The sequence below is a fragment of the Acyrthosiphon pisum genome, chromosome A3 (assembly GCF_005508785.2).
Source record: "Acyrthosiphon pisum isolate AL4f chromosome A3, pea_aphid_22Mar2018_4r6ur, whole genome shotgun sequence".
Taxonomy (NCBI): Eukaryota; Metazoa; Arthropoda; class Insecta; order Hemiptera; family Aphididae; genus Acyrthosiphon; species Acyrthosiphon pisum.
Genome location: NC_042496.1, coordinates 7266224 through 7292251, shown reverse-complemented (window position 1 = coordinate 7292251; position 26028 = coordinate 7266224). Strand labels below are relative to the sequence as shown.

At 31.4% G+C, this 26028-nt stretch overlaps 4 protein-coding genes across 6 annotated transcripts in view; 2 read left to right on the top strand and 2 right to left on the bottom strand.

The window, feature by feature from the left end:
- Nucleotides 1-670: 670 nt before the first annotated feature.
- LOC100168246 (protein TAPT1 homolog) lies at nt 671-4749 on the top strand. The gene is made up of 11 exons (XM_001943927.5): nt 671-1317; nt 2239-2390; nt 2497-2591; nt 2647-2818; nt 2893-3028; nt 3128-3225; nt 3309-3459; nt 3690-3859; nt 3923-4147; nt 4248-4424; nt 4542-4749. Exons 1-11 carry the CDS (start codon nt 1275-1277, stop codon nt 4674-4676), a joined length of 1554 nt encoding a protein of 517 aa, XP_001943962.1. The 5' UTR covers nt 671-1274; the 3' UTR covers nt 4677-4749.
- Nucleotides 4750-4985: 236 nt separating this feature from the next.
- On the top strand, nt 4986-10097 carry LOC100161398 (tetratricopeptide repeat protein 30A). Of its 2 annotated transcripts, none has more exons than XM_001943818.5 (13): nt 4986-5064; nt 5161-5226; nt 5313-5522; nt 5579-5710; nt 5771-5906; nt 6408-6572; nt 6637-6905; nt 6970-7166; nt 7226-7433; nt 7522-7697; nt 7754-7849; nt 7919-8031; nt 8681-10097. In XM_001943818.5, the coding sequence occupies exons 1-13, from the start codon at nt 5017-5019 to the stop codon at nt 8803-8805; spliced, it is 1941 nt and encodes a 646-aa protein (XP_001943853.2). In that variant the 5' UTR covers nt 4986-5016; the 3' UTR covers nt 8806-10097. The 2 variants fall into 2 exon arrangements, with proteins under 2 accessions (XP_001943853.2, XP_029346967.1); XM_029491107.1 differs by having other exon boundaries at nt 5014-5064; nt 5161-5245; nt 8681-8812.
- Nucleotides 10098-11502: 1405 nt separating this feature from the next.
- Nucleotides 11503-25834, bottom strand: LOC100167534 (smoothelin). Its single transcript, XM_029491099.1, has 12 exons — nt 25505-25834; nt 23661-23855; nt 23343-23515; nt 20291-20368; nt 20142-20217; nt 18995-19057; nt 15296-15364; nt 15189-15230; nt 15038-15104; nt 14077-14188; nt 13185-13336; nt 11503-12355 (listed from the first exon to the last, which is right to left on the bottom strand). The coding sequence occupies exons 2-12, from the start codon at nt 23677-23679 to the stop codon at nt 12205-12207; spliced, it is 1002 nt and encodes a 333-aa protein (XP_029346959.1). The 5' UTR covers nt 23680-23855; nt 25505-25834; the 3' UTR covers nt 11503-12204.
- LOC103307628 (MATH and LRR domain-containing protein PFE0570w) overlaps nt 25831-26028 on the bottom strand; it is a 35705-nt gene continuing 35507 nt past the window's right edge. For both annotated transcript variants that reach the window (XM_029491097.1, XM_029491098.1), the window contains exon 10: nt 25831-25917. In XM_029491097.1, coding sequence (XP_029346957.1) covers nt 25835-25917 — 83 coding nt within the window. In that variant the 3' untranslated portion in view covers nt 25831-25834. The remainder of the gene's footprint in view (nt 25918-26028) is intronic.

Genomic DNA, 26028 nt, shown 5'->3' with positions numbered 1-26028 from the left:
ATGCATATTTTCATCATTTTCAATGCAACAACTTGCAAGCCCTACCTATAAGTTATAACATTGTAAATACACTACAGGTACAAAAAGATGCAATTGATAATTGATACGAATTTATTGATATCTTGTCAAACACGTTACTCGGCCATTATATTATGTTAAGACACATTATTAAGTATGCAGATAATTCAATGCCCTAAAAAGCTTAAGTGCACTTTACTAACCCCCTCACGATTTTCAAATTCTTTTTTTAGATGACTTGTTTTTTTATGCTTAAAACGATGGTGTAAATTTCTTTCCCGGAAACTACTATTTTAGAAGTTATAGCCTTCCAAAGTTTGCGATTTTACGTTTATGCGTTTGCGGACTAAAAAATTATAAAATGATTGAGCTATAAAATTCTGAATTCGACATTAAATAACGGATAACCTTAGGCCATGATAAGCCTTTAATTTGAATCATAAATTCAGGGATGTGGATAAATTAAAGTCACTGTAGTGTAATATGTTGCTTTATTTTAGTAAGCGCCCTAGAAATGTTTTTGATGCAACCAAACATACAGAGTTCTTATCATGTGCATAGACACTGATTGTATGTGTGTAGAAATTACTGAACCGTGTTTTGATTTTGACTCAAAATTTGCACGATATTTAAATACGGTACAATTCGTGCCGTGTACAAAGTTTTACGATTTTTGGTAAAGTACCTATTACGGGTTTAAAGAGGAGTTTAGCCATTTTCCTGAACGGCGGCGCGTACAATTATTACTGATTTGCATATTATGTGAATAAATTAATGAACTGTGTTATCACTGCTTCGGTTTTCGTACTAGCCATCACGTTTTGAGATTTACTAAATTTTCACTCTATTTAAATAAAATATATTATTACGGTACATCTTGTACCCGAATACAATAATATCATTATCTCAATATCTCATCATTATCTATTTTCGGATAAGTGCTATCACTCATATCATCTAGAGATATTTATCGTGACATTTCCGATTTCCAACTTCCAACTTCCGACCACGATTTAAGATACATCTCAAATCGTGCTTCCAACCACAACTTACAGTGGTAATGATGGTATCGCGCGGGTCGAGTGACTGCTTCTGCTAATCTACTCACTGCTGCACTGCTGCATTCGCCCGGTCGCCGTTGCACTCATGACTGGCGTCCAACTTCATCGTTTGTCGCCTTCGCCTGCTGCCCAGTCGAGTTGAGCCGGTACCATACTCGACCAGAGTGAAGGCGAGTTTCAATCATATTCCGTGAAATGGGCAAAGTCGAGGGCTCCATCAAGAAATCGAGCAATTCTGGTACGTTCGCCCACACCCCTAACCGCCCTGATTTGTGATTGTCATTCGTATTTGGCAATTTACTATTTACTTTTGTGTTCTATCAGTCGCTATAAATTTGGGGCCCCTGTGAAATTTTAAAATGCGATTAATGTGAGGCTACTGAAATATGTCTAAAATTAAGTTTTTTTACAATAATTTGATCATATTATCTAATTAAATTATTTTCTTTTTTTGCTGTAAATGTAGGTTCTAAAATGTTTCATATGTAAAAACCTGTCAAATTAATTAGTTGTTTTTTTATTTTTATTAGCTTCTGGTGTAAACTAATGATAGTTCAACAATTATACAAGATATGCATAAAAAAATTAAATATATAGATTTCAAAATAATAACAGTGAAACATAATAATTAAGATAGTAATAAAGTGGTGTTAAAAATAAATATGGATCGAAGACCCATTAAAATGTACAAGTTACAGATAAGTGATGACATATCCAGTGATTAAAAATATTATAACTACAGCTATTTAAAGTTTTAACATTTTAAAGTATAACAATTAGAAACATACTAAAATATTATATTACTCTCGATATTACATTTTTATTTAATATATTATTATCTATAGGTTGCTGTCTGTATTCTATACACTATAGGAAATTAAAAATTTTCCATAATCAAACAATATTTATAACCTAGGGTTAGATATCAATGTAAGCCTATGTATTAATCTTGAAGAGTAATGCTAATTTTTTACTATTTGAAACATTATGAATGTATTTTTTAAATAAGTCCCTCAAATTTGAATTGAATATAATATTTTAATGTTAATCTTAAACATTTTTCACTATTACCTTTATGCTGACTTCTTACTTTTAAACAACACAAAATATTATTTAATTTTCATGTAAATGATTATATATTTATTTAATTTTTTTTTAGGTTCCTTGTGGGATTTTATCAGTGTAGAATTTAAGCGTGGCTATTCTCTAGAAAATGACGAAAAAGAATTTTCAGACAGGAGAGAAAAAGTGTATACTTTTATGAAAATACCCTTAGAAGTAGAACGATTCATGTTCTATGGATTTTGTCAGGTGTGCAAGCCTCAATTAGTGTTTTACAATAATTAAATGTAGTATATAACATTATTTAAGTTACCAGATAGTCTATAGATTTAACTTTATTGTGTTATAATTTCAGTGTGCAGATTCATTCCTATTTGTCTATACATTCCTACCATTACGGGCGTTAGTAGCATTAAAATCATTGATTTGTAGCTCCTTATCGAAATTTAAGTAAGTATCATTAAACTGTTATAATTATTTGAAATGCATCATACATTTTTTTTAGAAACAAACGTAAACACAAACGATTATCTGCAGCAGAGACATGTGACTTATTAAAGATGGCTGTACTAATAACATGTTCGATGATGTTATTGCCATGGGATACGTCAATGATGTATCATGTAATTAAAAGCCAATCGGTTATTAAATTGTATATATTTTTTAATATGTTAGAGGTAATTATCAAATATCTTTTAGTTTGCTACATTTTATTTTTGAACATAATGTTTATAATATTTTACAACTCAAGGTCGGAGACAGGTTATTTTCGTCATTTGGTCAAGACATTTTAGATGCATTATTTTGGACTGCTACTGAACCAAAGACTAGCCGACGTGAACACTTTGGAGTTTTACCACATTTTATTATTGCTGTGTTCTATGTCTGTATCCTTTTAAAATATATCTCAGGCATTTTAATATTACATACGAACATGGTAAAAGTTCTAAAACCAATTTCAAATTCTCCTTGACATACAATATCAGTTTTACACAGTATACTTGTATTATGCCAAGCTACCACATTGAATGTCGCCATTAATTCTAGTCACAAGGCATTACTAGCAATCATGATGTCCAATAATGTAATGTGAAGAATAATGTTTTTTTCATATTTTATTTTGAGTGCAATAGTATAACTGAATACGTTTTTTTTGTTTTTTACTAGTTTGTAGAGTTGAAAGGAAGTGTATTCAAAAAGTTTGACAAAACAAACTTGTTCCAATTATCGTGCAGTGATGTTCGTGAACGGTTTCATCTGTTCATATTATTACTAATAGTTGTAGTGCAGACAATGAAAGAATACCAATGGACTAGTGGTTTGTATTTAATAATTATTGCACTATGGACTGATTAAAGTTTAGTTTATGAATAAAAATTAAAAGAAAAGTGCCAATGTTTAAAATTATCTTTCCAAACAAATTAAATAATATTACTACATATATTGTTTTTATTTTATCTGTTATGTTTGTAAAATAATTTAAGGTTTTGATTGAGATTTATTTTCTGGTAATTTTTTCAAATATTTTAATTTATTATATTGTTTCAGAATCATTTTGGGAGTTAATGCTTGACTGCATGTATGTCATGATATCGGAAATGTTAATTGATTGGACAAAACATGCATTCATTACTAGATTCAATGAAATAAACTTGTCAGTGTACAGTGACTATGTATTGAGCTTTGCTTATGACACTGCACAGTCACGTCATAAAAAGGTGATTATTCATAGTTTGCCGAATTGTTGAATTTATTTTTATTTAAACCATTTTGCCTTACAGGCGTTTACTGATCACTCGGATTTAGTTGCAAGGCGAATGGGCTTCATTCCAATTCCACTAGGCGTAGTTATGATAAAGGTTCTAACTAGATGTGTGTCTATTGATGGAAGACTAGCTTCCATAATTCTACTAATTTTTACATTTACATGTCTAGTCACATTGAAAATTGTTAATCTAGTCTATATACTAGGAAGAGCTTGCAAGTTGATAGACCTCCACAAAACGGTTTGTGGAAATATTGATTGACATCATAAAATTATTAATACACACACTATTCAGAGTGTTGAAACTTTAAATAAATAAATAAATATTATTTTATTTTTAGTCTTTAATAAAAAATCATCACATTATAAATGGTATAAGCTGTCAAGATATGGCGACTAGTCCAATGAGACCACCAATCCGTAAAAAGCAGTCTTGGAGTGACAACAAAGAAAATAAACCTTCGCCACTGATTGAAGTGCCGCCTTTGGGGCCTACACCAATGTTTGCTAATAGCAATGTTAGTATAAGCAACCGTTTTTAAAAAGCTTATTATTATCTATTATTTAGGTTGCATTACCTACCTAACAAGTTTTAAAAATAAATCTCAATTACTTATTTTATTTTTTATCAATAGGTTGATATAAAGGAGGCATGCCTTAATACACAAATATTAGAAGACATTATGGAATCCGATTTGACGCATAGTGAATCTGATTTAAACTTATCTATGATTCGCGATGCTGATACAATGAGTACAAAATCAGCTTGAACAATCATTAGAATATATAAATAACAATTTTTTTTCGTACCATTGTATATGTGGTAAATAAGACTGCAAAAGGGAATATTATTATTTTTAAACTATTGTTAAAAAGTGATAACACAACAAATTCTACAAATTGTATTTATTATAATATTGTTATGACACGGTATCCATAGCAACTTACTATATTGTTACCATGCACATTTGTGATGGCCATGTTTCTATAATGTTATTTTATATTCTATAAGGTTCATAACCTTTGAATATTATTTTTTGTTTTTTATTGTTTTACTATTGTTTTACTATTGTATTATTGTTAATTTTTGTCTGTAAAAATTTAATTAAAATGTCAAAAATTGCTGATGGAAATTATACTACAGTTATTTACACATTGGTAAATCCAAAAATAAAACTATAAAAAAAGTTGCTTATTTGTATTGTTATTATTACATTATTAAAAACACAATTTGTGATTTTTTTTATGATATAGATCAAAGAAAAACAGTATAATGATGTTATTGAAATCATTAGCAACATGTCTGATAACAATAGAAATGTAAATTTCTTACTGTGAAGTATAAAAATAACATGTTCATACATATTTTTAGAAAATTAAAACTTATTAATTTTAAATGCATTCAGACGAGGCCTGGCTTATCTTTATTAGCCTACTGCTACTATTATACAGATGACTTCCAAAACGCATCAACTATATATGAACAGCTAGCCGCATTATGGCCACAAGAGACTGATTATAAGCTACAACATGCTCAATCACTTTACTCTGCTGGACGATATGAAGATGCTCTGAGAGCAGCGAACGGAATTACTACAAGTGGTTATGAAAATAAAGTATGGTCAATGCGAGTAATTGTGGTACTTGTATTTATTCTATGTTACGGTGTTAGGTTCGAAAACTAACTGCTGCAATTAGATATGGCATGGAAGACATAGCGGGTGCCCGGTCTTTGTTGGAAACCAATTCTGGGCTTAATGATGATCCGGACACAGACATCAACTATGGATGCCTTCTCTACAAGGTGTGCTAATAATTTTGATAAATTGTTAAAGGACTGACCTATACAAAATAATCTTTTTAGGAGAGCCGGTATGAAGAAGCATTACAGAAATTTTTAAATGCACAAACAATGCTTGGCTACAGGCCCCATTTGTCATACAGTGTTGCGCTGTGCTATTACAAGCTAAAGGATTTCACCTCATCACTGAAACACATAGGTTGATTTTAAATAATATTACATTCATAGACCTTATATACTAATAGACGAGCCTTACACCATATGCACTGTGAGACATAACACAGTGATGCAGTAAAATTTTATGTCAGATTTACCACTCTCTACAATCTCTATTGTATAAGATAATATTGTATAGGTACTTATTTTATGACTTATTTAGCTTAAGCATAGACAATACACCTAAAGTTAAAGTAAAAACTACAAAGTACGAGGTAGAAAATATGTATTATTTTTATAATATTTTACCGTACCAAATACTATACATAGAATACATAATATTTTCTCATACTTTATGTCTGGTACAATTTTAAAAATATTGTACTCATTAACATACATGTGCGCAGTACACGGTGTACCGCCAGCAGCGCCCTTTCGTCCTATAGTTCGAACTGCTACTATTGCCCGTCTATTAGTATAAGGTCTGTGATTATATTACAAACTGTGATTAGTAAAATAATTCAGAATTATTCATTACTTGAAGGTGATATTATCGATAGAGGTATAAGAGAACACCCTGAACTGGGGATTGGCATGACAACTGAAGGAATTGAAGTTCGTAGTGTCGGTAACACTCTGACACTTCATGAATCAGCCTTGGTTGAAGCATTCAATTTGAAAGCTGCAATCCAGTTTGAAAAGAACGACAGTAAAATAAAAAATAATATATTTGAATGATATTTAGTAAATGATCCTGACATTTTATTTTTCAGTTGATAGTGCAAGGGAAGCAATGACGGACATGCCACCAAGATGGGAAGAAGAATTGGACTCTGTCACATTGCATAACCAGGCATTGTGTTCGATGGACATGTCGCCTACACAAGGGTTTCATAAACTACAATTCCTCATGCAGCAGTCAACTTATCCACAAGAAACGTTACAAAATCTATTGATTTTATACTGCAAACATGGATACCATGATTTGGCTTCTGACGTCATTTCAACATATTCACCAGTCAAGGATAAATATCTATCGAATGTAAAAACAAATAATTAGTCTAACATGATTTATTTATATTATTATTTATTGATTTTATTTTTAGTACATACGGGAATTTGTGGATGCTGTTATCGCACAACAATCTTCACCCGATGAAGCATATCGCAAACTTGACAATATGGCTAATAAATTAGTTGATTCTTTGCGTAAAGCCACACGATCCGTACAAGAGTCAAGAGAAGCCAGAGATGATAAAAGAGCTAAGAGTGCTTTACTTGATTATGAAAACACTCTTGAAAAGTATACATACATTTATAAGATACTCCTTTGTTTAGAATTTACTTTTAAATACTGCGTAGATTTATACCAGTCACGATGGCCCAAGCAAAAATCTACTGGGATCTAGAAAACTATGCTCAAGCAGAAACAATATTTTATAAGTCCGTTGAATTCTGTAATGAAAATGATACATGGCGATTGCATGTAGCTCATGTTTTATTTATGCAAGAAAAATTCAAAGAAGCAATTGCATTTTATGAACCAATTGTAAAAAAAAATTACAACAATGTAATTAATATAATTACATATTAATAAAGAAATAAATTCATCATAAAAAAAAAATTAAACTGGATGTATGATCAATATCTATTTTCAGATTCTGTCAGTGAGTGCCATTGTATTAGCCAACCTATGTGTGTCTCATATAATGACTGCACAAAACGAAGAAGCTGAAGAGTTAATGAGAAAAATTGAAAAGGAAGAAGAGCGACTATATTATCAAGAGCCCGAAAAAAAAGTTTTTCACCTTTGTATAGTCAATCTAGTTATTGGGTAAAATAAATAAATTTTAATAATTAAAGTGAGTGTAAAAGATTTATGATTTTTAGAACCTTATACTGTTCAAAAGGAAATTATGAATTTGGGATTTCAAGAGTTATTAAAAGTTTAGAACCTTATAATAAAAAGCTGGGAATGGACACATGGTAGATTAAAAAAAAATTATTATTTTGCTTACACCATTTGGTAGTAATATTAAAACAATATTGTTTCAGGTTTTATGCTAAACGATGTATGTTGTCATTGATTGAAAACATGACAAAACACATAATCGTCATGAGAGATTCATTTTACAATGAATGTTTAGTGTTTCTTAACCAATGTGAATGTAAGTTTAACATAATTATGTAATATACTGTAATATACAGTGTCTAACAGAAAGACCTGACAAATGAAAAATGAAAAATTGATAATAGTTAAATATATAAAAATAATATATGGATAGTATATAATTTAAGATTTCTTTAGGTCTGATAATTCCCACAAATTATATTTTAAAAAAAGTTCATGCCGAAGTGCTTCCACTGTTTGGAAGGAGGTTTTTCTCTCAAACCAGTCAAGTGCTCAAGTCACTATATTATATTATATTATATCACTTATGCTTATTATTTCATATTATGTGGATTGTATAATTTCTAAATTAAAAATTATAAAAAATAAACTTATTGACTTAAATAAACATGAATCTAAAAATTATATTTACAAATTTCAATTTTTCTAAAAATATTTAATAAAATTTTAAAATTTTAATTTCAATTTTAAAAAATATAAAATTGTATACTATACTTGTAGCACAAGCGTCTATAAATTATATAACAGAAAACATTTTAAAATATTGATTAGAACAAAAGTTATTCATATATAACTGTGTAAGATCATTCTGTTACACCTTGTAATATGTGAAATTATTCATTAACAATAACAAACAATTAATATAATATATTGATTTGTTTATGGTTTTGTACTTTAATTTTAAGTTCACGGCAAGGAGGTGGCAACAATGCCCGATGAAGAGGAATCAACTGGCAAAAAAGAGTTGAACAATGTGACCTGTGAAGCTAGGCTTTTGAAATCACTTATACTTCGTCAATTAGAGTATTAAGATGTTACTGCATAATACTATGATATATTTGAGACCTATCGGTACAGTATCATATACACAATCATTATTAGGGTTAGGATTTATATGCATCATCATGTTTTATTTTGTAACTTCTAATCACTGCCTTTGTTTATAATGTCTATAAATAGTTTCACATTGAAGCAAAATGTGGTTATTTTATTTTGCATATTTTGAATGAAATACATATTATTGCATAATATTTCAACTATATTCTGTCTCATGAAAGAAGGAACTCGTAACTGATGGCGTTGAATGACCTGGGGCACTATTTCCCTCACTCAAACATTCTGGACGGTAACATTGTATAGCACTTAAACCACAAACTATGTTTGATTGAGGGTAATAGTGCCAAGGACGTTCAATACCATTAGTTACATCCCGAACCAGGTTGCTTCTCTGTGGGACGGAGTATAAAAAAACATGTAAAAAACATAATATGGTATATTTTAGCAGTAGTTGTTGGAGAGAGAAAAAAATAGAATATTATTCATTCAACAAATACCCAAGTATTTAATTTACTGGGTAGGGAATAAGAATAGTAATTTAATTTATATCTCATATTAATTTTCATATACTGCAACAGTAGCTTACATTTAATATTTAAGATTATTTTACAACTTTGCTACTTACAGTAAAATTAGTGTATGTTTTGACATCTAGTCGTTGTCAAGTATTGTAAGTGCATTGTGCATAAGTGTTGTTTGTGATTCAAATTTATTTTGCATTTAGTCACTCAAAATGCCTAAAGACAAAAATACTAACTATCAGTCCTAAACGACATTATGTGAAAGAATTTTTTGATATAGTTTATTTTAAGACTAATTGAAAAACACTATTTTATAGTATTTGTGACCAAGCTTTGCACTAAAGTGTCATATATTTTTTCGTATTTTTAGTTGCATATTTTTAATATACCAAATGCATATTTTATTTTTTATTGTATATAAATTATAAATCCTAATCCTAAATTCATTAGTCATATTAATATATTACAATATATTTGGTCATATTAAACTTTGTAAAAAAAAAAAAAAACTTTCTATAATTAGTGCCATAATAACATGGATGTTCATTTCTTTAAAAATTTTTGTAATAAATGACAAATTGTATTTAAACTTATTAATGTTATGCCAAGTGCAATACTTTTCAATTTTGTGGTGATTATCATATTAAAATACAATATTACAAATATGAAATAAGTAATAACTCAATTATAATATATTTATATTTTATATACATAGTGGTTGTATCAATAAAGTTCATATGTATACTAACAACATTGTGTGTTTTATTAGAGAGACAATTTTATAAAAATGGTGAATAGAAATTGATGGCATGACAGAAATTATTATAAACCCATAAACTTTCAAAAAATACTAATATAGAAATGTAATTTTTACTCACAAAGTATTTGAATACAAGTAAAGTAATTTTTTTAAATTGTATTCTATATAATATATATTAAGTACCTAGGTACATCGGTATACCTCTTTTGGTACTATTTAACTAATACCTACCATTGTTAACAATTTTACAAATACTATAACACGTCTGGGGATTTATAGTTAAACACATTTTTTCATATTTCATTCAAATATTTTTCAACTAATATTGAAATAATTCAATAACAAAACAATAAACAAAACGTTGTGCTAGCTATTAATATGGAGTTATTTTAAAATATGAGCAACTATCAATAAACAACAATAATTATGCAATAAAATATTCTTAGAAGTACCTAAACCAATGGATAAAGAATAATAAATTATGATTACCTATCTTGCCAATAAAAGCAATATTTATTTTATTTTATCATATTTTCGTGAAAAATAATTAGTATAATGGACTTTATGGTACCTATATAGGTAATAATACTATTTTTATGGAACAATATTGTAGTATAGGCATGGTTGAAATACCTATACAACCATATTTATTATTTACCATTATTTCAACCATGAGTATAGGTAACAAAAAAAAAATATTAATAATATTATAGTTGTGTATTAAATATAATTAGGCATCATATTATATACCTTATACAGGTTATACCGCATTATGTAATATTTATGTATCTATATTATACATACACGATACACAATATCATAAAATTTAGAAAGTATAAAGAAAAAAAAAATATTTACTTAAAGGTAAACGTAAAATTGTTAAATAGGTAATATTATTATATTTTATATATAATATTAGATTAATAATTATATAGCTCTTTTGAAAATAATACATAAAATATGCATACGTTTATTACTGTATATACAAAAAATAAAATATAATAATAAGATATAGTTAAAAATGTTTAATATAGGAAATTAGGTAGTATAATAATATGTGTTGTTCTGCGTATATAATATTATCATCGAGATTAGTCTTGTTAATCGATTCACTTAATATAATATATAAATAATATATAATAATATTTATTTCATGTAGGCACATTATTATATGTATACAAATATATGTAGGTACACGATGGCCATTTTAACTAAGACAATACTAAATATTATTATCATTTTTTTTTTTACGGCATTGTTGAGTGGGCAATAAAATATATTATTTTAATTATCATATTTTGGACAACGCCGAAATCGGATGTTTAAATTATCCTAACAACATACTGAATTATTTGAAAGGGTGATGAAAATAATATGAATAGGTATATTACCTAATTAATCAACTGATTTAGTTTTTTAAGACCTTGACCAAGTCGCCTTGTGGTTCGCATAAAATATAACAGGGAGAGGGAAGAGATTTAAATTTAAAAATAATATTATATTATAGTATTGTTGTAACGACGCTCGAGTATACACTATACATATAAATATATTATATATTATTGTCTATTATTATAATAATAACTTAATTATTTAAACTATGATAAAATAAAATATCACCTACAGGCCTCATTCATCATTTTTAGCGTTTAACCGGAGCAATCGTGGAAATATTACTGGCAGGAGTAATTTATTATTGTAAAATTAGTGGGGAGGATATGAGTAAAAAAACAATACATAATATACTAAATTACTAAGTAGTTAGTAATCTACCAAATATTTAAAATATGTAGGTAGAGTCGAAAATCAAACCCACTATTTTAGATCGGTAGGTACAATAATGTACAGCAAAAAAAAAAATAATAAAAATGTAACATGTAACACATATAAATATTATATAGGTACGAATCGTTCCTACACTTGTTGATCAATCGAGTGGACGAATTAACCAAGTATATAAAGGGGTACGAGACGATTTATGATAGATTTTTCTTTAACAAAATAAATTCAAGTAAAAACAATAAAATAGTAATAATTTTTAGCGAACTGCATTCAAAAATGTAGCTGCATGATTAAACAGGAGGCGTTGTAATCATTCGAAGTACGAAGGTTTGACGGATCGTGGGTCGTTGTGGAACCGCCGGTAGAACGTCTGCACATACGTGAACACGCACTTCCAGTCGGGTTTCCGCATGACGACCATGTCTTCGACGTCCAAAAGCGGTGCGATACCGGCTTCGTCCCTGAGAAGCAAACAAAGTCTAAATTAATACTGTCCAGTAAATTAAATGGATAAGGAAGCATAATATTATTGTGTCCGTATTATGGAGAGTAAGCGACCAGGTGATGATATTATATACGGTATAATGTAGGTATATAGTGTACCTAACCCGTATGGGTATCAGAGGCGTCTTCGGGGACGCATAGTGTAACCCATATGGGTATCAGGGACGTCTTCGGGGACGCATAGTGTAACCCATATGGGTATCAGGGACGTCTTCGGGGAGGCGCCTGATGGGTATACCACTATATAGGTACCTACCCTACATATTGTTTAGACAGCTTGCATGATTGAATATTTGTATTCCACGTCTTACTGAAAACTTTGGTCGCAGAGAACTATAATATTGAAGCTTTATCATTCCAGATAGCCAATAGATATAATGAATTATAATATAATAATAAATATATAATGTAGCCAATATACCTATAGTAGGGCACTATAGATACTAGGTATGCTACGCCGCCATTTTGCGACTAAAAATGTTCTGTGAATATGAATTTTCCCCCCTTCATTTTATCATTTCATCATTGATAAATGAGTCGCAAAATGGTGGCATAGCATGCCCATTATATGTAGAGCCTTACCTATAGGACAAATCGAAATCTTTGGATCTTTTATCTTCGCCATTATCGTTCACAGAAAATGCAATGTACCTACTGATCATTGTAAAAGTAAAAATAGGTATACGTTACAGAAAAACACAATCATACCGTGCAAATGTCCGGTATAGGTATATATAACTTTAATAATATGTTGTTATATAGTTGTACAAAAATAATGCTACTCACTCGGCTACTTTGAATGCAATTTCGAAGTTTTCTCTTCGCTTTTCGGGTGTTAGTTTATCGTAGTCGAATGCTTCCGGGTAAAAATGGTGGATGAGGGCGCAGAACGCAAGACCATCACTCCAACACGTCGAGAAATTTGTTACTTGGAGGTTCTAAACGTCGTGGAAAACATGAAACACAGAAAAATATATTTAGTACACTGTCGCGTTAAACACAACGCATCTAATGACAATATTGGTTGGAAAACGCGAACTTAATCATACAAAATATCAATTGCGAAGCTTAAAATATAATATAGAATTACGATGGTTAAAATATTATATAGGAGGCACTGCGTATTTTGTTAAGTCGTATGAGGTCCCAAACAGCGTGGTTAATAAAATATATAGGCAAAACTAACAAAAAAAAAAATAAACGATTATATTAATATGAAATAAAAAACGATTAATTTGCAAATGTACATGTACATGCGTCGTTAAAACAATAAAAATATGTATACCTAATATTTATAATTTATCCAATATTAATTGATAATAAAGCCATATGCGTTGACGCGTAAAATTGTTACTAATTGTTATAGGCTTAGGATATTAAAATATCATGCAATATTAATAATATTATATTATATAGGTATATACTACTAATTATCACTAATGCTGCGATGTTTATTATTTTCTGTTATGTCTTAGATACTATAATAATATATTATTATTCGTATACAGTGCATACTGCATAAGTACATATAATATACAAATATACACCGTCGTGACGTCATACGTTGTACACTGCATGATATATGTGTATTATACATAGTAGTACAAAATATTATTATGATAATATATTAGGCACACGCGGCCTAAACTGATAAAACGAAAACAACAAAAATGTATACCTTATATTCCTTCGTCTGAGCTTTAACCCAGTTGAGTAGGCGATCTTTGATTGACGAAGCGCTCCGCGCCAAGGCGGGGTCGGTGAATTTATAGCAAGGACGCGTTTGTGAGCTATAAGCAAAACGCCCCGAATACGTTACCATTATATTATTATATGTTATTGTAGAAAATTCATTCAAGCATGACATGCCGAAGTTAACATAGAACATTTTATATAATATTCTATAAAAAAAAACTACGTAGTTTTATAAAAATAATATTATGGCCTAGCCTGCATTATGATTTTGATATTGATAGGTACCTAGGTACCTATTACTACCTACCTACTAGGTAAGAAACAGTCGAAAGGATACACTATACACAATATAATTTGTATAACAAACATCAACAATAACAAAATATATTTTAATGTGATCTCTTTTATTTTTTTAATTTATAATTTTTGAAAAAAGTATTATTGTTTCCCATAATATTACAAAAATTAATATCACGTACAATTAAACATGTAACCTACATACAATTATATGGAATGTGAACCAATAGGTACAACCAATTATTGAAAGTAAAATATTGCACAACATCGTTTAAGTATGACTTTTAATTAGCATTTATTCATAACTCATAGTAATAATTTTATTTTTATTTTTAAAAATAATATTATGAGACGTTGTTTTTAAGATTAAATATACCAATTTCCCACATGAAATTACAATTTTTATCCAACAACCAGAACCAAATTAGAGTTAAATAAAGTAATCAAGAACATGTAATATTATTATTATGAAGCTAGAAAGTATATCAATATTTATATCAGTCTTTCTATGTATATATTCAATAAATCAAGTTACGTTTAGTTCAATGTTAGTATTTGAAATAATAATAATCCGATAGGTGGGGTTCGAAGAGTTTTCTATACAATTAATCTTAATATTTAACTGCGATATAATTCAAATTACTTACTTTGGAGCCGAGTTCTGGCGTTCGAGTTGCTGGAACTTGGCAAACGGTGAAGAACTAACGCTATTTGCTGTAAACATAGAAGTTTTAAATTAGTATTTACACGATTCGATGAAAGCTCTATAAATCAATAAAAACAAAAACCCCCATTTACCTTTAGTCAGACGGTTACTAGAAGTTGTTGTCCTAGTATGCACTAAAAATCAAAAGGATTTTATATACTAACATTCAATAAAACAATTAAATTGATTGTTATCCTACCTTCAGTTTTTACATACGATCCAGTTCCGGTTTTGCTGGACACGGTCGTCGAATTCGACTCGGTAACTTCTAAAACAAAAGTAAACAAAGCAATTTTAGAAAGCAATTAAGTACAATTTAACATCGCACACAAATGCTGAACAATATTGTACAATGCTGAAAATTGTGCATACGTATACACGTGTACATATTAATATATTATATATTATTTATCTCAAATATAATTCAAATTTATAAAACTAGCACAATAACAAAAAAAAAAAAAATCATCAAACGTTCGGTCGTCAGACCATAGGGTGAATTAAAAATATTATTATTAGTATAGTTAAATGCTTAAATATAGTTTTAATACAAAATATTATAAAAACAAGAAGAAAACATGCGGCGGTATTTGTGATAGTAAAAAGCTGCAGTCGTCATTACGCTGCAATCGGCCATAATATACACACTAGGAGACAATCGAGCGAGCGGATTCAACAACACATACATAATATGGGTAATGTTATGATGGTAAATCATTATGATCACACGACTTTTACGAGAGCATTATATTTATTATTATTATTTATCGCACAAAAGAGCAATCACTATAATATACTGCCCTGGGTATATTTCTACTTTACGGGAAACCTTTTTTTTTGCAATTTTTCTTTTTGAAACCGATGTAGTTAAATACACTAAAAACGATGATGAAGTCAGAATTTGGCGCACGGACATGGTTTCGAAGTTGTACGACACTTCAAAATTAGTATATAAACAGTATGGAAAATGATATAAGTACGGCGGTTACCCTGTGACCAACTTGAGGTGGTGTTGCATACCAAGTCGAGGGATATTTTCGATTTTTTTGTCCAAGCGCAGCGCAGCGAGCGAGTGGCAACGCGGCCATCACTGGCGGCCCCCCCCCCCAAAAAAAAAAAGGGTGTCCCGTAAAGTAGAAAAGTTCGGATACTATTGTTATTGTTTCATGCGAATACTTTTTTGTTTGAAAAACACACACGCAAAACGACACGAACACAAGAACGTACTTATTGGTGTTCAACGCAGTGCGCACATAGAGACACGAAGAATTGTTACAGATGAATAGACACTCTTCGATATAATGTTATCCACTCGCTCCTCGGATATCCTCAAAATGCAGTGATGTAATATGTATATATATATATATATATATATGTAAGTATATAATATATTAAAGAAATACATGTTAAACGATATACGCGATTAGGAAACATAGTTTAGAATATTAAATACATATAACGTAATGACATAGTATTATTGTTGTGACTAGAAAAAAATGCGCAAACATAATATTATACACCTACAGTGCACGCATCATGCTGTATAAAATAATAATTATCGTATAATATATATATAACATATAGAATAAAAATGAAATGCAAAATATATCACGAAAAAAAATAATAAAATTTATAGACATTATAATAATATATTGTGTTTGGGGGTGTTGGGGGGGGGGGCAGACTGGTACAGTGAAAGACGATCGCATATTAGAAACGACTGGCCGGCGCTATTTGGACGGTCTGGTGGCCTCTTTGAAAAGGCTTTCAAACGTGTCATCCACTTTGTCAATGTCGTCGTTGAGCTTCACCACTTTCGGGGACGTGCGTCTGCTCGCGGACGAGGACTCGGTGGCGGAAAGCAAGTGTTGCCGGACAATGCTTTGCTTCTGTGCGATCTCCCGTTTGCACTGCATGAAACCCTCGTACGGGGCGGACGCGTGTCTGACCGGTGTGGCTGCGGGTATGTGGGGGAGCGGTGACCGGGCGGCCGCTCTGCTCTGGCCTACGATCATCTGGTGCCAGGACTCGGACTTTTGCAGGACGGACGGCATGCGCACCGGTGAGGTGGTGGGTGACCGCTGTTGTGTCACCACCCGCGGGCTCCTAGTCGGCGGTTTGGGCGCGGTAGAAGGCTGACTTTTGTGATGTGCCGAAATCGCTTTTACCGACGGTGCTGCTGGCACAGGTTGGCGGACCGGCGCCGATATCGTTTTTAACGACGGCGACGTATATAACTGAGTCGGGCCGCCACCAACATGGTCGGATCTTTGCTTGCTCTTGACTAAAGTGGCCGTCTGTGGGCTGCCCATGACCCGACTGACCACAGTGGCCGGCTGCGGAACGCACTCGTAATACGGGGAGGGAGGACTCACCGGCTCGTCGGACGCGTCTGAGTACACGAACGGCCTGTGGGCCGTGGTTACCGAACTGTTATACAATGGCAGACGTTTCGGGTAAGCGACTGTTCGGGGCGGCTCTAATAACGACGTCTCTATTTTCGGGACCGGCTTCAGTGGTGCGAACTGCTGTTGTTGCTGTTTAAGTTGTTGTTGTTGCTGCTGCTGAACCGGCTTGAACGCGGACCGGGCGCCGTGCGAAAACCCACGGTTCTGTCCCGCCCACTGGTCGGTGGCGGCGTTAGGCTTAAACGAAGCAATCTTCTTCGATCGGTAATAATTGATGCTGTCATCCGATGGACATTTGCAAATGTCGTGCCAGAAAGTTTTCGCTACGTTCTTGTTTGGCGACACTGCGGCCGACGCGGTGGTCGTCGCACCGTCGCCAATCCTCCTTTCGAATGTCGTCTTTATCCGACCAAAACGATTGCCCCAGTTGCCCTGTAGTTTGCCCTGCAATGGGTTGTAAGCCGACGCTGTGGCTGCTTTCTCGTCCGTCTCGGCCTGGTGCCGCAACAGGGCTAAGTATTTCTTATCGTTGGCCGTTTTAGGTTCGAACAAGGGCACACCGCCGCCAGAAGTAGTCGCGGGCGGCGGTTCCTTGACATGCGGGACGCGCCGCGGACGGTATTCATCGTCGTCTCCGGAAGAACGTTCCCGCTCACCGGCCGCACCGCGTTTCAGTTTCACGCGCTTTCCCTGCACCCGTAACTTGCGGCAATGATCGTTGGACGCGAACTGTAGCAACCGCTGTGCCGATGAAACAGATCTGCCTTCTTCGTCGTCGTCGTCGTCACCGGAAGAAGACGACGACGATGACCCACCCGCAGACGAGTCGGACGAATCACGAATCGATATAGTCGTCGTGGTGGAAGTTTTACGTCTCTTGCAGTCCAAGTCTTCGACTATTACGTGCTGTGCCGGCGGACACGCGAACGAGTTGCAGTTCTGCAGCGCGTGTCTCGACGGTTCCGGTATGACGCAGTCCTCGGCTAAGTGATTAGTGCGCTTAGGCGGCGGCGGCACGAACTTAACTGGCCTGAACGTCTTTGGGGCGGCAACTTCATAGCTCCGCGGCGTGTTGCGTGCGGACGCCGCCGCGGGTGTCGAGGATGCATGCGTCCCGGTTCCGCCGTATCCGTTCTCTTCCAGCCATCGCCTGGCGTCCTGCAACTCCTCGGACGATACGCCGACTGTGTGTCGGTCCTGCCGCCCCGCGGTCTTCCGGTTCCAGCACTTCCGGGGCGGCGGCGTCGGTTTTCCGGTCTGGTCGGCGGACGACAACTTGAGGCTGGTCTGCAGTTTCGTCAGCAGTTCGACAACGGACGAACGCCTGAGGGGGTCCAGGGCCGGCAACGCGCTCTCTAGATTGGCCAAGGCCCCTTGCACTTGCACCAATATCTTTTGGTTAACTTCCTCGCCCGACTCAGTACCCGAGTCATCGACCGCGGTTGCGATAGGTTTTACATTTAAATTACACATAGGCTTCAATAACTCACCGTTTTTTCCGTTGCTCGTGGTGTTATCTGTTAGGCCAGCCAGGGCGACGACGTCCGTACACGCTGAAATTACATTAATTATGAATAATATACCTACATCATCCGCCATTATCAAAACAAAAAAACTAAGGTGTATATTACTGTATAGTAGGTATCTGCTATAAAGTATACTGTACAATCAAAAAACCAACAACCGTCGAAATAGTTAATAATACAATATATTATAACGTAAATATAATATTTCAAATGTCCTGGTTTTATATACCTAACAGCTAATGCCAACATAAAAATATCAACTCTATGCCGAATTTAAGTTACAAAATGAAATGATGCCAGAATCTAATCTCAGAATTCCAGTGGAATTTGTTTTTAAAAAAATATAGTAGGCGATTAAGAATATATAATAGAAAATAGTATACAAATATATGTACAGTATACATTTATACATATTAATGCAGCTTATACGACGACATCGTTCTACAAAGTTTATAAATGAGATGACATACTTGTTTACGTAAGATTTTGGTCGTATATATAAATATAATACCTACCTAACAATATTACACGTTTATAAGACGTTTATTCACAGTAACATGTTATTATCTATATGAATATTTGGTATTCCAACGATTTTACTTAATTATACTTTAATAATTTATTTTATGTTGATCTTGTAATAAATTCATCTATATTATACATTTATACCTAGGTGCATGGTATACAATTAAATAACAAAGGTATTTTGAGCAATTATATTTTTGGCAGTTATGAAAAACAAATCTAATTCTAATAATAACAACAACAAAAATTAAGTGGGAAAGTATCTAACACCATTATTATCTTTTTAAAATTGTTCAATCTAAGTTTTGGATACCTTAAAGTTAAATTATATTTTATTGTAGTGATAAAAAAAATGATTATAATATGTCCAATATGATGTTATTCATTTTGACTTTAAAATATTTTTTATAAAAATGTCCTTTTTCGTAAATACAATATACATATTACGTATTAATATATTATTACATAAATTATATTTTATTAGGTAAATAAAATAATTATATAATTGTAAAGATATGATTTAAATTATTACTAATTTAACATGGGACAATTTGGTAATTAAATTAATTGTAATGCAGTTTTTTACCTTTATGTTCTGCCATGATTTGCCTTAACCTGGCTCTGATTTTTTTCCTTTGATCGTAGTCTGGGCAAGATTCCAACTAAATAATTAAACATTTGTTTAACAAACGTACAAGTCAATTATCTTTACAATGATTCAATAATGATACTAACCAAAATTTGTAATTGTTTTTCGTCCCAAATATTATCGAGTTCTTGTTCGTTTAGGTTCTTCCTAATCACAGGAGATTTCTACAAAAAAAACGAATGGCAAATAGTGTTATGTTCATATTATGCTATTATTATGTATTATTGTGTACACACAATAGGCTTCGTTCTATTTAACCGGTCAATATTGAGTTAACAGGTGTCAATCTAAATAAGGACCCTCGTGTACAATACGCATAAATACAAATTTATGAATTCACTTGTAAAAATAGTTGGCAACATGTTTTATTTGTTGGGACACGGCCAAACATTGCCTTAATAATATTCATGGAACCAAAGATTTTGGGGTTTTCCGTGAGTTATATCCACAACTGCCCATTGGAAATATGTACAAATAACGAAAACGAAAACCCTTAAATGTGTTGAATTTAGATTTAGGGTGGAAATATTAACATTTTGAGAACAGACCAGACTGCAAAACAAAACGCGTTCGCCCGATTCGTATTCCTGGCAAGGTTTTGGAATAGATATACCTCTATGACCTACCTGTCTATCTTTCAACTTAAAATCGTATATTTCATTATTATCACATATCATCTGTATTAATTTTAACTTTTATTAACTATTAATTCATTACCTATATTACAAAATACTCGATCTGCCAAACGTCGTAGTAAGTACTCTATTATTATGTACCTATATTATGGTGGGTTATAACCTACGCCGGTAAGCGATAACTATAAAACGTAAAACAATAAAAATCGATTGATTGAAGGCGAACCAACTAGTCGGACTGCACTCACTTGTACGTGGGTACTTACCGAACGCAAAAATAAAAATCTAACGTGAGAAATATGATAAAGCAAGAATTTTTCACTTATTGTCTAACTGAGAAAAAAATTAAAAACGATTTTTGTCAGCGACACGGACACACTCAATATACACAGAAATAGTTGCGCGTGTAGCCAAGTATAAACTGAACTGCGTGGCCAACGGAGCATTCGACGTCGAGTGAACCACCGCGCTGACCAAAATAGGATTTGCCTTCAAATATTATTTTCGTCGTGAAACGCGCAAAGCCAAAATGCGTTGTCCAACGGGTAGGGAAATTAACTGTTAGTAGAGTAGTAATACTATTATTGACCGTTGTATTATGTTCGGTAAACGTGCGTCTGAACAAAGACGTCGATTTTTTTTTTTCAACATATTTCGTCTTTACTTATTTATTGCGATTCGCGAACGACGTCCAAATAACGGACAGGTGGCTCATTCCTTATAAGATCGTTTATTGTTTAAAACGAAATATACACTGCAAATGCCCGAAAACGTCGTCGCGACCAGGCAGGGGAAACAAATAAGCGCCATGGCGCGTTAACGCCGTAGACAAACACAAAGCAATTCAATTAATATTCTCCGTATTTATAAATTTATAATACATACATTATATATATATAGTAAAAATTTAAATATATATAATTCATACTTCATTGTTTGCCTATATATAGCCATATACGCACCTAGTATAGGTACCTAAATGTTTTGTTCTACTTTGTACGTTTATCCTAATCATCAATTTTTATATTTAAAACACTATGATTATATTATAAGTATATATAACTAAGTAAACTAAGAAGCTAACAAAAACAAAAACATGTGCATTGTTTTAAATTTTTATATCAATATAAATAAACATGTTGTGTCTTGGTTGTAAAATATACTTTATCAGAAGGATATGGGTACCTACTTTGGTAAAATATTCAAAGTAACCACCTATTACCTAATATAATATTATCAACTAACATTGTCACAAATAGATCCAATTTTAAAGTTATGACAGAATAAATAAGCACAAACAAATACTCACAAAGTATGTACAGGGAACCATATAAAAAGAATTTTTTATTACTCCTTAAACTGATAATTTAAATACCTAGTAATTTATTTATTATGTATAAATTGTAAAGTAATTATCTTAAATTGAAAAGAGTAAATTTTTTAAAGTATATAATATATATACTGGATAAATATTATGAACATTTTTGTAAGCTAATTCAATTTTAAGATAGACAATTTTTATTACCTATATTAAATAATTAGTTTAAAGTTACAAATAACAATAACATTAAGACAAAATATGGAAGATGAAGCTATTTTTAACATTTGTAAAATACTAAGATTGTGTAATGACTATCAACACAACCGTTAAATGTTTTTCTGACATATAAATACCATAAAATAAGATTTTTTTTTATAGTATTACATACATAAAAAACCGCAAACTATTCAGCCAAATTTTTTATACTTATTGGATGCAAAAATACAAAATAAATTATATTAAATTTATGAAATTTATTTACAATTATTAATTTGATATTAATACCTACTAAAACTGAAATTGAAAATGTATTAAGAAGTAAAAACTAATAAGCTGTCAAGATAACAAAAACAATAATTGTACTCAAAACTTTTCAGAAAATATATTTATTTTTCTATCAAAAAGATCTAAATATTTATTTCCCACTTCCCACAATGTATTTGCGTTCTAACTTTTGTTACACGTACATTTCTTATGATAATATTATATAAAATATTTATAACTTGCAGCTGACTATGCTGTCGACTCACCAACTATTGTGTTCTAGTTTTGCTCTGATATCTATTACCAAGTTTGGTATTAGTCTGTATAGTCATACGGGTAATATCAGATACCTAATATGTTTAATTTTTAAACCAACATTTTTAGCCAATTTGTCACTGTTTATACTAATGTGTAGTTGTATGAATAATAATAAATAATAATGTGTAAGTACCAATTCGTTTCTTAATGTGCTAAAAAATATCAATAATATATAGTACATTAGTACCTATTGGATAAGTTAGAAATTCAATTATTAGTAGAATATTATTTTTAGGTATTTATAACTTATACAGAAATATATGAATATTTAACAACAAGTAAATAGTATCAAACAATGCCCCAATTTTGATGTTATTACGTTTTTGTTTAAATTTTACATTATAATTTATGTATTATAGTGTGTATATATTATAGTTGTACCTGTGCTCTTTGTTTTTCAACTTGGTTAACAAGCGCAGCGCTACTAGTAGTGTTAATTGAAGCAGGAGATTTGTTTCCTTGTTCCATTCCATGAAGGATGACTGAGGCGCCTAAAAATTTGTTAAGTAACGCACGGGCTTCAATGTCTTCATAGGTATCACCACTTTCTACAACTATAATATTTGACAAAAATAATTTCAAATTAGCACAGACATTTTCTAAGTAATCACTAATCAATACAATATATTATATCATATCATATTAATATTTTATATTGTTATATATACTTTATATTTAATTTTATTAATCATTGTTTACCTAGATCGGCATTTCGCATTCTGGTTAAAACATCTTGTACACCAGTCACTCTTGAATTATTGTCAAGGAAGGAGGTAGCAGTTCCACTGTTTTTTGTTGTATTCACTTTGGTAGTTACTGTTTTTTCTTCAACTTGTCGTGAGTTACTAGACACATCAGATTTAGCCGTTTTGTTCTGTTTCAAACTAGATGAAACTGAAATATAAAAGAGTTTGTAAGTTAGGTTTACATTCATCATTTACTTTAAAGCATTAAAGCACTAAAGCATAATAGTATTTTTTACCACTAGAAAAAATTACTTCAAAAAATTTTAATATAATAAGTTTTTTTTTTAGTTTTTATTAAAATCATAAATGTTTCCTATGTTTTAATATTTTTTAGAAAGTTTATTCTTTACTATAATTGTATTAATAATAAATTCTGGTAGCCAAACGTCCAAATATAGTCTATCATATTATAATTTTTAATTTATAAAACAATTATGTTTCTAATTATTATAATTTACAATGTATCAATATTTGAATGTCTAATAAAAGATTTAAAGCTGATACTAAATAATATTTTATACATTTTACAGGAGATCAAAAACCAAAATAGACATGAAACTGTACTACTTCATTATGAAAATATGACATTATTCTATATAGATAGAGACAATATCTATCAATTGAATAACCACAGAATAATAAAGAAGGATTAGAGTGATAAAAATATTAAAACTATATACAATATTTTTAAGAACTAAAAATTAAAAAAGTACCATAAACAATTATTAATTAATCAAAGAAAACATTACAGCCTACAGTAACTTGGTTCCTATGTCCTATATACATTATACTTAATAGTAGAATATTGGGAAGTTACTTTTTTTTGGTAATTAAATTACATTATGAATTACCTTTCAAAATTGTAATTAAATCATTCTCAAGTAATTTTTTTTTTCTTTAGTTAAGGTATAATGTTTTTGAGTGGAAAAAGCAACTTTATTAGAATTAAGATAACTTTTTATTTTATTTTTTTTTTTTCAAAAATGTTACCAGAGTTATTAAGAGGACGCGCTATACAGTAATATGTTGTCTCCGTCTTACAAGTGCGTAAGATACCAAATTTAAGCTCAGCAGATCACTTTAGCTTCATTAATTTAAAAATTAGAGTGAATTGATCTTAATAATTCAGATATATGAAAGTTGATGGTAAGAAGATCATCTGTGTTTGCATGTGGGTTTTTTACGAAAGTTCAATATTTTAGCAAGTTTTGCGTATCTATATAATATAATGTAAATTAAAAATCCTTATAAAAACTGAATTACTTTTAAAAACCCACCTAGAAACACAAATAATGTACTTACCATTCAATTTTGTGATAGGTCGATTCACCCTAATTTTTAAACTAACAAAGCTAAACTTGATCTGCTGAGCCTAAATGTTGTATGTTACGGAGACAACAAATGCCTGTGTAGTGTCCTCCTCTTAATAATTATATTGTTAATACGAGTAATGACAATCAAAAACATGAAATTAGAAAAAATTTTCATTTACATTACAAAAAAGTAACTTAAATTACATATAAATTACTTATAATAAAATGTAATTAATTTACAATCAATTTACAGTTGGACATGGTTAACTCAAGTTTGAAGGGACCGTCCAAAAAGTTCAAGTTGTCTACAGATAATACCATAATAGAAAATTCTAAGGACCGGCAAAAAGATCGATGATTTGGAGTTAAAAAAGTTCAAGTTAACCAAGTTCGACTGTACTTAAAAAGTAAATTTGTTACAGTAACTTGTAACCTAAGTTGAATTAATATCACTATAAGATACACACAATAGATAGTAAATTACCAGTGGCTTGTTGAAATTTATGTTGAAGCGCCTTGATTGAATCTCCGCGCACCAAGCTTGATCTTGGAGTGGATTGTGGCGATACTTCAGATTTTTCATGTCCATTTAATTCTTTGGACGAACGCCTGCTATCTTGACTAAAACTTTCTTGGCTAAACCTCTTCTGGATATTTTCAAATTTGTCATTGGTTCGACTTCTTTTTACTACTTTATTTCCGTCAACATGATCGTTCTCACTGAGCTCTTCGGTTATTTCTGTAATTTGGGGACCAGTATCTTTGCCGATAGCTGTTGTCACTGTAGTGACTTTAGCAATGCCTTTTTTGGCATCTAAATTATCTGGGCTCTGATAGGTATAATGTCCCCGAGTAAGTTTCCTGATGGTTCTTGTTCATTCACAGAAGACAATTCACCTATAACAAATCAAATATCATGTCATGTATTCATGTGAATATGTATTGTAATTTTACATCATAAACCAGAATTAAAGAATTATATTCTAAATATATTAAATATATTTCTAA

Bases quoted from the DNA above. Each gene is read 5' to 3' on its own strand.
- LOC100167534 (XM_029491099.1), bottom strand. The intron at 14,189-15,037 runs GTAAGTAATTTG...TTTTGCTTATAG, and splicing joins CGCCAGAACTCGGCTCCAAA to CTCACAAACGCGTCCTTGCT. The intron at 13,337-14,076 runs GTATACATTTTT...CACGACGTTTAG, and splicing joins CTCAGACGAAGGAATATAAG to AACCTCCAAGTAACAAATTT.
- LOC100161398 (XM_001943818.5), top strand. From the start codon at position 5,017: ATGTCAAAAATTGCTGATGGAAATTATACTACAGTTATTTACACATTG. The intron at 7,698-7,753 runs GTAAAATAAATA...TATGATTTTTAG, and splicing joins ATAGTCAATCTAGTTATTGG to AACCTTATACTGTTCAAAAG. The intron at 7,850-7,918 runs GTAGATTAAAAA...ATATTGTTTCAG, and splicing joins AAGCTGGGAATGGACACATG to GTTTTATGCTAAACGATGTA.
- LOC100168246 (XM_001943927.5), top strand. From the start codon at position 1,275: ATGGGCAAAGTCGAGGGCTCCATCAAGAAATCGAGCAATTCTG. The intron at 3,226-3,308 runs GTAATGTGAAGA...GTTTTTTACTAG, and splicing joins CAATCATGATGTCCAATAAT to TTTGTAGAGTTGAAAGGAAG. The intron at 4,148-4,247 runs GTTTGTGGAAAT...TTTTATTTTTAG, and splicing joins TGATAGACCTCCACAAAACG to TCTTTAATAAAAAATCATCA.